Source organism: Chaetodon trifascialis, chromosome 14 (genome assembly GCF_039877785.1).
Source record: "Chaetodon trifascialis isolate fChaTrf1 chromosome 14, fChaTrf1.hap1, whole genome shotgun sequence".
NCBI classification, from domain to species: Eukaryota; Metazoa; Chordata; class Actinopteri; order Chaetodontiformes; family Chaetodontidae; genus Chaetodon; species Chaetodon trifascialis.
This window is the reverse complement of record NC_092069.1, coordinates 14,198,213-14,211,942: the sequence shown is the minus strand read 5'-3', so window position 1 is coordinate 14,211,942 and position 13,730 is coordinate 14,198,213. Positions and strand designations below refer to the sequence as shown.

The window sequence follows — 13,730 nt, the reverse complement described above, 5'->3', positions numbered from 1 at the left end:
TCCAGCCATGCATCACCAGCTCAGAAGGTTTATTGTCAAGCTTTCAGTAGCTCATCCCATTGAAAATGACTGAGGTGTTTTCATAAGACCATGGTGGCATTGCTGAGGCACATGAGATCCTTTGTAGTGACAGCTCAAACGTTCGGGAAAATTGTTAGGATGTGTCATCAATTCGATCTCTGTCTGGTTATATGCGTTTAACTAATGTGAAAGCAGGATCATACCGTACCGGTTTGCCAGAGTTGGGTAAAAAGCACAGAGGGGAACCAAAAACGTTGATTTAAACACCCAGAACTAATCTAAAACTCATCATCATGCTCTTCCAGGTCTCATACTGCAAGACCTGTTTAACTTGAGGCCAAGTCACCCTGTTCCACTATTAGGAATTTATTTATCTTATAAGTTCTGCTTTAGTTATTCTAAACTCTTTTAATTAGATTTTACATCATACTTTTAGGCAAAATCAGGCAAAGAAGAAACGGAAAAAACAGTGGGCTTCACCTTCTGACCTCCCCTCACTCTCATCAAACTGAAATATTTCAAGTTCATTTTGACTCCACACGATCCACAGGCAGCGAGATATTGTTTGTAAACAACAGATTACAGTACAGATGTGTGCAGATGTGCAGGAAAATATGCTGATTTGTGGTAATTTATGATTTAGGTTATGCTGTTTGCATCAATGAAAAAGGAACATCTATGGAGAGATTTTGATTCATATGGATTTAAACTGGATGAAGGCCCTTTGACCCTCAGGCCTCACTGAGGCCGGAGAAAGGTCAGCTGGCTTCAGGTGTTTGCTTCGGCGGCACGTTGTCTGGCCCGTAGTGTGCTTTTGAGGTGGAGGGAACGTTAATGTTGGGGTCTCCGTTGTTGGCCGTGTCTATCTGGTTGCACTTGCCGAGGCTCTTGATGATGTTCAGGTTGGTACGAGCCGTTTCCATGAAGCTGTTTTCCAGCAGCCAGCCGTCAGACTCAGAGTTGGGGTCGCCCTGTCTCAGCACATTTTCCAGGGAAGTCTGAAGGAAACGAACCCCTGTCAACACTGACAGCTGAAACAGGACACACAGACACATGTGAGTGACAACATCACAGAAAACATGAGCACAAGTGCAATTTAAGAGGTGAAAAATAGAGTTTTGTTTGTTTCCTCCGTATGGTTTGCTGTATCTAATTGGTATCTGCAGCTCTGGGACAGAAGCTGATATGCAACAGAGTAGAGGACAATCGCAGAGTCCAAGCGCTGCATGGATGACCCAGAGATAATACGACAGCAGAGATTTACTCAAGGATTAGTGCTGCAAGTGTGTGAGTGGATGTGCAGTAACAGTGTTAATGCAAAGGCTGAGAGGACACTGATCAAGTCCTCCACTAGTGTCTCAGTGTTTTTTTAAAGGAAAGAAAAAATGCCAATAGTCAAATGTTACTTAATGTATCAGGCAAGACAATGTCTCATATTTCAAATTGCTATTACAAGAATATGTAAGAGCTGTAAAGCAGAAACAGCTCCTGCAACAGAGCAGCAACACAAATGCAGCCTTTATATTTCTGGATGAAGAAGTTATGCTAGTAGGAGGTACTGTAGCTTAGACCTGCGAGCATGAAACTCAACAGGAAACTAATAGAGTCCTGTTCCAAGTGACATTGACTCAAGTTACATCACTTGAGGCAATGTATCACTCCTGTAGCCCCAAGATCTGAAACAGACAATGATGTGTAAAAAAAACCCTGTAATTAACCTTCACTGGCATCAATAAATCCTTTTGTTGTGACCAGCTTGTATCTCCTCACCTCAAACAGCCAGGTGATGAGGACTGTGAGGCCAATGGACTGCATGATGTGGGTGTAGTACTCCAGCAGCGCCTGGCGGCACCCTTTGATCCACAGGTTCAGCATCTCCGTCTGGTGCTCGTAGTTAAAGTGAGCCGAGTTGTTGGTGATCTGCTGCTGGATGCAGGGCCGGGGGGAGAAGGTGTTGCAGCAGCTGAAGGGGACCCCGTCCGTCAGGTACTTCCCCTCCACATTACTTCTTAATCGGCTAGAGAGCGGCAAAAAGAGGGAGAAGCTCAGGGTTTTTATAATCTTTGTGTGTGAAAGACTTGTTTAAGACGGTAGAGAAATGATAACAGAGGAGGGGATGTGTAGTTTTTAGTTTGACTTTTTTATGCCATCCTAAGTATGAATATAGTCTTCATTCAATCAGTGTCCTCAGTCTGAAGTTTGCACTTACTCTGCCACCTCTTTCTGGGACATATCCAGGTAGCGGCTGCTGACCCACTGGATTTGAAACCAGTCTTTATAGCCATTGTTTCCACAGCACTGGAACTCTATCTGCAGCATGTCCACAGTGCGCTTCAGGAAGCATCGTCCTGGCGTGTCCGTGTCCTTATAGAACCTCATGGCCTCTGTCAGCCCCAGGTTCAGAGACTCCTCTAGCTCCCCACGCATGCTGTAGCACATCAGAGCCCCCACCAGCACGCAGAAGGTGAAGAAGAAGGTGCATATGATGTAGGGCAGCATGATCAGCTTCCAGCGCAGGAACTTGGTGCTGTCCACGCAGTCATAGCAGATCTTCCCACCCAGGAAGTTTATGGCACAGGCGATGAGGCCCACAGCAATCAGCATGTTGGGAACGTACTGGATGTTCCTCTCAGTCATCAGCTCTTCCCGTTTGTTGAGCTCCACCTTGAGGAAGAGTCCCAGACTGAACAGGATGGCTCCTGTCACCACTGAGATCCAGTTCAGGATCCATAGTACCTGGGCCAACTTGTCCCTCTTGGTCTTGGTGAACTTCACTCTCAATACCGCCATCACATGTATCTCCTCTCTTTAGTTTTCTTTAAAGTCCAGGGGGGGGATTATAGGTGGGATGCAGGTAGAACAGGGGAGAGGAGCAGGTTATCCTCCAGTGGTTGTGGGGGATTGAGGGGAGGGGGATTGGTGGTGCAGCTCTCTGAAGGTCCTCTCATAAGCAGCTTAGCCTGGCATTCATGATCAATATTTTGTGGACGCTGCATTATGGTTACACTGCAGATGCAGGCAGGTCTGCGAGACTTCAGCGGTGAGAGTATGAAAAATAAAACACATTAAGACTAAATGCAATGACATATGATCAGATGTACGCAGGTTTGAAACAATCTGCACGTGAATCAAACTGAGGAAACATTAGCAACATGTCATTTGGTTTAAACGTTGTAATTTCCCTTTGGACTCAACGATTCTGGCATTTCTGTCTGGACAAAGTTCAGAAGAAGTCCACTGTCCCTACCTTATCCTGGTCACCATTCACCTCGAAGATCTGACATCATTCTCTTCCCATTTTCACTTTGTTTTCCTGCTGACGTCCTCAGATTTAGTCCTGAGAGGCGAGTGGTCGTAGTGACACAGATAGTATGAAGGCAGCCACGGCAGCATCAGAGTGAGACTAGTAGCCAAGTCCTGACCCACCTCCTAATCCCCTTTAATCATTAATCATCCCTGGGCCCCACGAGGGATTTGGACCTACCTTCTGCCACCTACGCAAATCTGTAGACTGTCCCAGCACTGTGAAAGTAATGGATTACAGCCATTGAGTCTGAGCTTGTTTGTGTGTGTTTGATTCAAGAGCAGAAGTAGTAAAGAAGCGTAGACATCCATTCTGAAAATAGTTTATCTCCCGTATCTACAGCGCGAGTCCACATTTCAATTAAGATGTTGATTTAATGACAAATAAAAATGAATGTATGAACACAGATATAATGAAAAATCCACTGTTTTTCAAGTAAATATGTCTCAAGGTGTGGTGCTCTAGATAAGTAAAGAGGTCATTAAGAGTAAACTAAGGCCACACACTGACACTGCTGCTGCTCTGCTGCCTACGGTTGGAAACTTTCCAATAGGCCTACAGCTAACCACTGTTTTCATTACTGCCAATAATTCCCTCCATTAATCAATTAATTGCTTTATTTCTAACATGTTAGAAAAAAGTGATGGAGTGATTTCATGTTTTGCCTGAATAACAGTCCAAAATCCACAGATGCAAAATATTGAAAAAGTGTGTTATGACATCACTGACTGGGGTCCAAAGGTGCCACAAGCCTGAAAGATTCGAGCTGCAGAGGGCAGACAGTGTTCTTCACTCAGTCATTTAAGAAGCTCATTTTCACCTCCTGCCATCATCTCACCCCTGTTGATCTTACCTATTCGGTTTCATTTCAACACACATGCACTAATATACACTCAGAGCCACGCTGCAAATCAGCCAATGAAATGTTAACTGAGAGTGAGATTAGTGGATTAACATGTACCAAAGTAGCTTGTGTAAGAAGAGAGTGTTACTGTAGCCACCGGGCCAGTCAGAAAATCCCCGAAGCAGACAGCGCACTCACTGCTGCACAGACCAAGAGTGAAGTTTAAAGGAGCTGGTGGACAACTAAACAACCTCTCCAAGTGAGTACTGAGAATCCAACAATATCTTTACAATGCTCTTCAATGTTCAGACGCACAGTCATGCTTTAATCTGTAAAACACCTCTAGCACACAGTACTTCAGGTGTTTTCATGTCCATTTGTTTCTTTTGCTGTAATGGACCACATTTTCTTCTTCAGCAGTGGTCCCTTGATCCCACCATGTGAACTCCCTTGTGTCTGTCTGGACCCCCGGGTCTGAGGGCAATCATGCTGGATACAGAGGGCAAGTGGTCCGAGGCGTTAGCCAGCAACAACGTAAGAGCCATCATCCGCTGGTTGCAGAAGCTCACAGCTGAAGGTACATAAGGAGCATTTTACCACCATAAAAGTGACCTTAGAAGTCCTTATTGTTTGATTCATTAACATATCCAATGATACCATGATGCAGGTGAAGTAGACATGGAGGAAATCCTACCGACGTTCAGCTGCTGGGTACAGAGGACATCAGAGTTTGCTAAAAAGGAGTTACTGACCTTATGTAAGAAGACGTTCCTTCGTCAATCTCGTTTAAATGTTTGCATTTCGAAGTACACACAAAGGATTTCTGTATGTCTCCCCACAGGTTTCAGCCGCTGCCAGGGCCTGTGGATGTTTCTGGACCGGAGCTCTTTCACCAGAGTGCACATGCTGCTCCAGAGACTGAGGAACCTGCTCACGCTGGCCCAGTGGGCAAGAAGGCAGCTCGGTTCGGTCCACCTCTGGCACGGTATGCACTTCAGAAAGCATACAGCCTGGATGTTTTCCAAACCTTCTGACGTGTGAATTTACTGGAATAACATGCTGGTTTTCATTAAGGCATGGGGGTCCCATGTGTGGTCTGCAGGGATTCATTCGGCTCCTCAGACATCAGACATGGCTGCTGGAACCAAGAGCACAGGGTTCTAAAGCAACACATCTGGCTGGGGCGGCTGGTTCAGTGGTGGGGCATCATGGGGCTTCTGCCCAAGTACCCTGGTACAGATATGATCATACACATTACATTACATTGACTGGATGACCTGTTAGGACACCTCTGAATGTTTTTCTGCTCTCTGCTGTTGCTGTCAGAGGCCCAAGAGGTGAAACGTATCTCTCAGATGTGGAAGGAAATGGGCCACAGTCATCGGAAAGCTTGTCTCGAGACACCCGGGTAACTCGGATGATTTGAATCGATGGAGAAATTCAGAGCCAGTGTTACTTATTTTTTGTCTCTTCATCTCCTTTTTCATTTTCTCACATTTGGCTAGACGGGAGGAGGGAGAAAAGGGAAGATTTAGCTCTTTGATACAGGGGATAGTGACTCAGCTGCACAGGCAACATGGATGCATTTGGACTTCAGAAGACCGCACAGACCAGCGCTATCCTCCTCCTAATCTGCAGGCCCTGCTGAAGCTCGTGCTGGTGCCTCATATTGACAACATGTCAGTCCAAGCGCTTGTATCCATCCAAGTACATCAACAAGGCCTTATATAGAGCATGCTGCACATCCTCTTTTCTTCTATTCTGCTCTGTTCTGTTTAATTCAACATAAATACTATATCTGATTCATTGTATGCAGTTCTTAACCTTTATGCATCACAGCTCATGTACTTTGTCCTGGACATGGCGAACTTCCTCCAGTGCAAAGACGACCTCCTCCAGTCTTTCTGCCATGCCTTCACTATTCCCTCCAGCTTCTCCCAACAAGTCAGGGCCTTCTGGATGCTTGATCGTGGACACATCAAGGTATGTAACCACGAAGCAGAATTGATTTCATGCATTAGGCGAGCGACTCATTCTGAGTTTGATGAAGTCATTACAATGAACATATGCAAGCTGACTGCGATGCCAGTGCGATTGAAGCGCCAGTTAACCATGTTGATTACATTAGTGTCCTTGTTTCAGGAGCCATAAAGGTCTTTAGGTGACACTAATGGGCGACTTGAGCAGCGCGTATGATTAATGTAATAACGCTTCTGCTGTGCCACTCATTAGTGATGAAATTACAGTATAATTGTCTTTTGGAAGAGGAGATGCTTTCATAGATGAGAAGAAAGTTTATTTCTCAATAAGTAGAAATGTAACTTTCATGTCATTTCACTGATTAAACTTCAGTCAAAAAAAGGATATGAAATAAAATCATATTACATGTTTCTCAGGTCTCCATGGAGCTATTATTGAGCCCCAGGGCTGCCGTTCCCTGGCACTCCTGGCAGCATCGGTGCATCGTCCACAGTCTCCTAATGAGGAAGCAGCCTCAGCTGGCATTAAGGTACCTCCACTGGACCAGACCCACGATAGAGAGCGCTGAGGATGCTAAGCTCTGTGCAGATGTACTGCTTCAAAACAGGTACATTCAGACACACTAATGGCTCACTGTTCATATTTCTGATCAGCTAAGATTATCTATCTACATGTAACAGTATGAATATTAGATTTGTTGTCTTAATGTGTGTTGCTGCCAATGTCTCTGGTCTCCAGTTGTGTCTCTGAAGCCTGGGCTCTGCTGAGGAGAGGCCACACAGACAACAACAACATGGTCATGCACTTCCTCCAGGCTTGTAATGGAGCTGGTCTGTGCACAGAGGCTTTAAAGTACATCCCTGCAGGATACAATGTGGGTGAATGTAATGCACAAAACATATGTAACAAAGACGTTTAGCTTTGAATTGATGATTTTTCTCTGTATTTCTATCAGGGTGAAGGAGACAGTGTGAATGGAAAAGAGACTACAGGGCCACAGTTGCTGCTCATGAAGAAAGGTAAAGCATCATAAATGAACAAAAATTTTAAACGGTATCAGGTCAGAATAAAGTTCATTATGCTTAACCATTAATCATTTTATTCTACCATTCAGCAGGAAGACCACCTATCCCCCTGTCTGCCAAACTGTATCAGGCTCAGAGAGCGAAAACAGTGTCTCCAGAGGAACTGCTCCAACTGGTCAGAAACGCTGTGACAGAAGTGAGAAAGCCACATCCCAAGATAAGGTGCTGAGGTTGTAGATGGCATTTAGAAAAGAGTGGCTGGATTATATTCAAAATATATGTTATAAGATCTCTGCTGATCATTTCTCTGTGTTCTTATTCCAGTGAGGTGGTGTGGCCTGAGCACACAGACAGAAAATCAAACAGAGAGATGTTTCTGTCAACGCAGGCTCTGCGTCATCTCACCCCCAGCCCCTCGCCGGTGGACACGGTGAAAGACACTGAGCAAACAGCACATGCAGATGAAGGCGAAGAGGAAGAGCCTGCTCAAAATGTACACATTTTCATTGTCACTGCTAAAAGATTCTTCATTTTTTACCACATGCGGTTTTGGAATAACACCCTGTCTGTGTGTTCTAGTCCCAGCAGCAACCTGAGACACCAGAGCACATTTCTTCTTCTGAGGAACACTCTGAGTCCGTCTCCTCGTTCACCTCAGCTTCCTCCTGGCCTCTGTTGAGACGGGACCGTCCTTATGTGTATGAAAGCACCGTGACTCTGCAGAGGATCTCCTCTCTGCTCACTGACGGAGGGAACCACAGCAGGGAAGAGGAAGACGACGAAGAAGACAGCAGAACCCCTTCATCAATTGACTTCTTGCCAGATTGCCCTGAGCTGACGGTGACACTAGATGGTGCTACAGACCCCATTTTCCTCAGCAACTTGAACAAAGGCGCTTTGGTAGAGCTGGTGCTTTCTGCAGATGGTAAGCTTTGTGTTTTATTTGCATTCACATTAAAGGCGACACATTAAACCAAGGCAGTCAAGACATAAAGAGAAACTCTTTTCTAGAGGGAGAAGATGTTTTCTCATGTGAGGATTTCGTCAGCGTTTCAGGACCTGCTGTGGATGAAGCCCTGCCAGTAAATAAGAGGTCAAAGGTCATCTTATCTCTCACTATATTCATGGTGCACTTAATACCAAGTACATTAAAACGATCATTTCCTGTGGTCCAATTTCAGAATGTATCTTCCATCTTTGCTCTGCAGCATCGAGGACAGCCAATCAGTCCCCTCCCTCTTTGAGGTGGAGAGTCACAGCTTCCTCTCACCTGGCAATGGTGTGTAGGTGCATCCAGCTGGAGTGATAAAATTTATCAAGCTTAATTATGGTCTACTGAATAATCACATCACTTCATGAACTTTTATCTGCAGAGAAAATGGCCTGCTGTAAAGGAGTGTCTGAACAAATCGTTCACGGTCCCCCAGACGTCGCTGATCTGTGGCACTCTGCTGTCTCACTCCACCAAGAGGACCAATTAGATTGCATCCCTTATGAGAGTTTCAGTTTTAGTGAGGCAGCCACTGCTGACTGTGTCCTGGAGGAAGAACCTCAGGTATGCAGTATCTGTCCTGAGCTAAATAGTTCACACTGTACATAGATCCTCACTGTGCCTGTTTTCAGAACAGGGCTCTTCTTGTGTTTTCACTGTATGTGCCCAGAAAACATATGAGGATCACCAGCAAGAGGACACAGTCGGATGCTTCGGTCAAGGCTTCTCCTGTGCCATGTCTGAAACCACTCAGAACCTGCTGACTGACCCTCACCAGGGCCCTCTGTCAGAGGATCCCGTAGCCAGCAGCTTAAGGACCTCAACAGGGGTGGGTCACATCTCCCTCCTCCCTCCGGTGTGCAGTTCACGCTTCCCCACACAGCTCCAGCAGACCTCTGGTAGCTCTGTGACCCCCATCTTAACCTACAACATCAAAGCCACATCTGCTCCCTCTGACACCACCAATGAGAGTCCTCCAAAAGTCCCATCAGAGACGGATGAGCCCTGTGTCCAGAGCACATCAGCCTGCCTTGATCGCTGCAAAATGGGCACCTGGTGGAAAAAGGACCCGGAAACCTGCAGAGCTTCCAGCGGCCCTCTATGCACTGCAGGAGCAGCTATCACACCAGGTGAAGATTTTTTTTTTAATCTCTCCTTATCTTTGCAAATAAACAACTCTTTCCATATAAAACCAGATACAAACATATGCTAACATATCTAATGTGCAGTGGGCAGTACAAAGAAATCTGTGCTACTAGTTGCCTGATTGAAAACCAGCTCCAAAAACATTGCAAATGGCCATAAGGATTATGCTAAAAATCCATTAATTTCATTGCCAGCGGTGGTTCAAGGATGAATAATTTGTGTGTGTGTGTGTGTGTGTGTGTGTGTGTATTTTTTCCCCAAACATAATTGTATGTCAGAGGTGCTGCTGTCCACTGCAGGGTGCAGGACACAGGAACACGTAGCAAAGGCGGGGGGTCTTGGCTGCCAGGGGAGGGAGACTGGTGAGGAAATGAAGTGTCAGAAATTGGTTCCCTTAACCTTGCTGCAGCAGTCAGTCATCCATAAAACAACCCCCCTCTTCCTCCCTCCCCCACACTTTCTATGGGGGGTGTGGCCTACTGTCAGCCACTGCAAGCAGACCTCCCTCCATCTGCTGGGTCGTGCTGATCACCGCTGGGCCTCAGGGATCCATGGCCTATTGCCCCATGCTGATGCCCCAACCTTGTCCCTGGGACAGGAGTTAAAGACATAACAGTGGAGCAATGTTGCATAGAATTAAAGGAATAGAGCCAGATTTATCCCCCGACAAATGAAATTTCAGCATAAAGCAATTCTGACAGGGTTTCTTATTTTGTTTCTGATCCTTCACAGATAATGTGAGGCCTTCTTTTGTGCTAAGCCAACCATACTCCTACAGTCCGGTCAACTTCATGGACTTCACTGCAGAGCAAAAAGGAGACAAAAGAGACGGCAAACAGGTAAGTTGAAGCTGCAGCGTGTTCGTCACAGGAAGACAAAAGCCGGTATGGTCAGTAGGGGTCACTATTGTTCCACTTAAGAAGCTTGACAGCATCTTTGATTTGGATGATCTCATTTCTGGTCCCTGAGGACTTCGCTTCATCACAACCCAGCAGGTGCCCTCTTTACTACCCTTCATCCCTCTTTCTCCTGTCCCCCATTGCTTTTAAGATCTCCGCCTACAATGATGTCATTTTCCAAATATGAAGGCAGTGTTTCAGGGAATGAATTATTTGTATTGTATCTTGAAGTACAGAGTCGTATGTACACAGAATGCAGCTGTTTTTACATGTCAGAAACACAGCCTTGACACTGATGTCGTCACCTTTTTATATTGCATAATTTCACTGCTCTCTTGTGCATCGAACTGAGCATTACACTGGTAAGCGCTGTAATATCATTGCACGGATCTGACCAGGTAATTGTTTTGCTGAGGTTTCATTGGATAATTGTTTAATTGGGATGCAGTCAGCTAATTATATTGTTCAGAGCTGGGGACCATATGGAGCTTGGCAGGTGAAACATAATTAGGCCATGTTAATTTATGATGATTATACCTTCGGCCTGAGTAGCCTATACTGTACAAACAGTGTGTCTATCATGGTCAATCTATTTTGGTTGTACAGTGCATGCTTGTAGTGAATGAATTGCATTCATTAACTTGCAGTGTCAGTGTGAGTGTGTGCTTCCAGGGGGTTGCATTGAAAGAAGTGCTGTTAGCATTATCTAACTGTTCATCCAGGCCAGAGACGATGCTCTGTAGGATTTGCTTAATAGAGGGATATTAATGACAAATGTGTGGAGATTAACTCAAACCCTTAATGGCTGATCAATCTATTTAACACCAAAGGGACTAAAGATAAGAAAATCCGGATATTAAACAAAGTTATTAGGGCAAGCTATAAATTTTGGTCTTGTTCCATATGACCCCTTCATGACTGTTTATGTTGGTTACTGTGACACAGTTATAAATGAGACATTCACCATGTTGAAAACAAAGCCATCGATCAAATCGTAGAAGCTCACAGAGAGATCATGCCCGTTTAAAAAGATATCACGAAATGAAATACCATCGACTTTGTTGTCTTTATGAAAATGCCAATATTTGCAGAGAAAGAGGTGGGGAGTCGTAGTGCTGGGTATGTTGAAACATTCAAGATTCAAGGGGAGACGAATGGCCTCTATTAGGGGCATTTAATCAGTGCTCCTAGTCTCCTGCGCCCCCTGGGGAAAGATTAATGGGTACAGGATATTTCATCAGGCCCTCCACATCACTGCCCAGGATATGAGGCTGTAATTGTGTCTGTTTTTGCTGTTGTTTTGTGTTACAGGCAGACAAAGAGGAGCCTGCAGGTTGGAGCAGTTTGGGGAGGGGTTCACAAGGTGCCATAAGAAGTGGGAGAACACGATCAAGGAAAGGAAAACGGGTGAAGAGGACATGAACATTTAGTCCTCTGACACAAAGGACAGCACAAGGAGAACTAAAGTCTTTCAACATGATGCATCTTTCTTTAGGATGGATCTAAAATATATTTTATGTCCAAATCTGGATTAACTCACACCTGATCATACGACAGGTTTGATGATCACCACATAGACTTTTCACCTTGACACGACCCACCTCTTCTTCCTCACCTGTCTGATTGTTCTGATGCCTTTCCCACCCAGTGATATTGTCCTGCCACACCCTTTTTCTTCCGCTGTAACACCGCATGTCAGAAACACTCACTCAATAATTAATTTCTCAGGAATTATTGATAGACATAAATTATTGAAAATGTTGCTAATTAAAACTCCAGTAAAACGGCTTCGACTGTGTATTTTTATCATCTGGTCAACATTACGAGGATGCATGCTGGTCCACTTGAAGCGCAAATGCACTGCATTTAAAATGCAGCCATGGTGTCCTTGTAAATGATTCTGCACTTTAGATTCTTCACTGTATTTTTTTCCCCTCTTGATAAAAGGATGTTTGCTTTGCTGCCATTGCATCTCATGAAAAATGGATGACCTCCCAATGCTTTCTGCTGCCCATCGCTCCCCATATTTGCACAGAGCCCAGGGACTGCATTTGGGTTAGCATCCTCCTCCTTCCCTCCCTCCTTCCCTCTGTGGCTTGTTCTGGGGGTGAATAACTTAACACATATTTCAGCTTGACACACTTCTGCTCCGGCTCTCCCCTGGGTGCCCAGTTCACAAGCCCACACATGCTGTATTATTTAAAAGTGTGGTTTGGACTTCTGTGTGTGCGTGGATGTGAGTGTAATCTTCTGTTTGTATAGGGGGGATGTCATACTGTTGTTGGGCCTTTCCTCATGACCTTGCAGGTGTGGCTGCACCGCTGATGTCAGACGATGTCTGAGGTCTTTTTTCTTGTGCTTTGATTTTTCTATTAGAAAAATTGAGAAAATTGTGTTTCACAAGCAGTACGATACTCCAGCAATAATATATCACAACTGAAAGGTTTAAACTACCAAACGATTTATTGGAGGAAATAGTAATCTGGACGATGAATCATACACCCAAGACTAAAGAGCCGCTACAGCTGCATGAAACATAAGTAAAATACTTAATGATGGTGAAAAGCATCCCGGCTCTGAGTGTTGGAATGAAATCAACTTTTGGGCCGAGACCACACACGCACATGAGCACAGACACAATAACTCAAACTAATCTGAGAGCTGATAACGTCATGGAAATCAGAGCGCTGTGCTGCAGCAAAATGACACATAAATCATGTGCAAGGGAGAGGATGCAAAATGCTTCAGTTTGTATGATAGATACAAATAGCTGCCTGATACCTGGAAAGCTCTCGTATAAATCCTGGTTTTGTGTTACATGGGATACCTCCCAGGAAACCGCCAGACGATAAACGCTAAATGACTCAATGCCAGCCTCTAAGGAAGCCCTTCACTTTGCTGTTTCAATTTGCAGCCTGTACATCGAGGCAAACAACATACTTCACACATGAAACAGAGGGGTCTGACTATGCAGCTGCGGTGCCCACTGGAGGGCACTGTGAGCGGCACTGAGGCTGGGTGGCTGGGGGAGGTTGAAAGACACCTTGGCCAGCTCACCAGATGGGCTCAGTGAAGCATGTCAGATGGCTGTGACAGCTACCTGCCCTTCCTTAAGGACTGTCACCATGTATAAACAAACCATTACTCCAATTTGTGAGTGCACTGACTTATGTGTGTGCACAAAATGTGCGTGTACAAGGGCATCGAACCCACTGAATGAGCATAATTCGAGAGTTGCATTTTAAGTATCTTTTCTTTTGTTTGTTAAGGTATTTGCATTCATCTCTTAAACCTCTGTCATGCTGTGCAGCCTTTTAAATTCTAGTGGAGATAACAGAATTTCCAAAAGCAGCAGATATGTCAGGCTGAATTTTGGGCAAAATTATAAAATAATACATTTAACATCTAGAATATTTGCATTTGATAGAATAGTGCAGCCATATAAGCATGGAGGAACTATTTTTCTCATTGTAAACATCAGTGGAGGATTTGAGCATAATAAGAGATACTGTCAGACCGC

The 13,730-nt window shown here is 44.9% G+C and overlaps 2 protein-coding genes across 2 annotated transcripts; one reads left to right on the top strand and one right to left on the bottom strand.

Moving 5' to 3' along the window:
- Positions 1 to 557: 557 nt before the first annotated feature.
- LOC139342322 (photoreceptor outer segment membrane glycoprotein 2-like) lies at positions 558 to 3,402 on the bottom strand. The gene is made up of 4 exons (XM_070979378.1): positions 3,269 to 3,402; positions 2,231 to 3,053; positions 1,792 to 2,038; positions 558 to 1,052 (listed from the first exon to the last, which is right to left on the bottom strand). The coding sequence occupies exons 2-4, from the start codon at positions 2,809 to 2,811 to the stop codon at positions 780 to 782; spliced, it is 1,101 nt and encodes a 366-aa protein (XP_070835479.1). The 5' UTR covers positions 2,812 to 3,053; positions 3,269 to 3,402; the 3' UTR covers positions 558 to 779.
- A 732-nt stretch (positions 3,403 to 4,134) lies between these two features.
- Positions 4,135 to 12,552, top strand: LOC139341845 (uncharacterized). Its single transcript, XM_070978567.1, has 21 exons — positions 4,135 to 4,428; positions 4,587 to 4,746; positions 4,837 to 4,926; positions 5,011 to 5,154; positions 5,244 to 5,402; positions 5,496 to 5,577; positions 5,675 to 5,864; positions 6,009 to 6,152; positions 6,566 to 6,756; positions 6,888 to 7,023; positions 7,105 to 7,168; positions 7,264 to 7,396; positions 7,499 to 7,667; positions 7,754 to 8,099; positions 8,231 to 8,267; positions 8,383 to 8,453; positions 8,548 to 8,729; positions 8,836 to 9,295; positions 10,044 to 10,150; positions 11,522 to 11,543; positions 12,518 to 12,552. Exons 2-21 carry the CDS (start codon positions 4,656 to 4,658, stop codon positions 12,550 to 12,552), a joined length of 2,853 nt encoding a protein of 950 aa, XP_070834668.1. The 5' UTR covers positions 4,135 to 4,428; positions 4,587 to 4,655.
- The last annotated feature ends 1,178 nt before the right edge of the window (positions 12,553 to 13,730 follow it).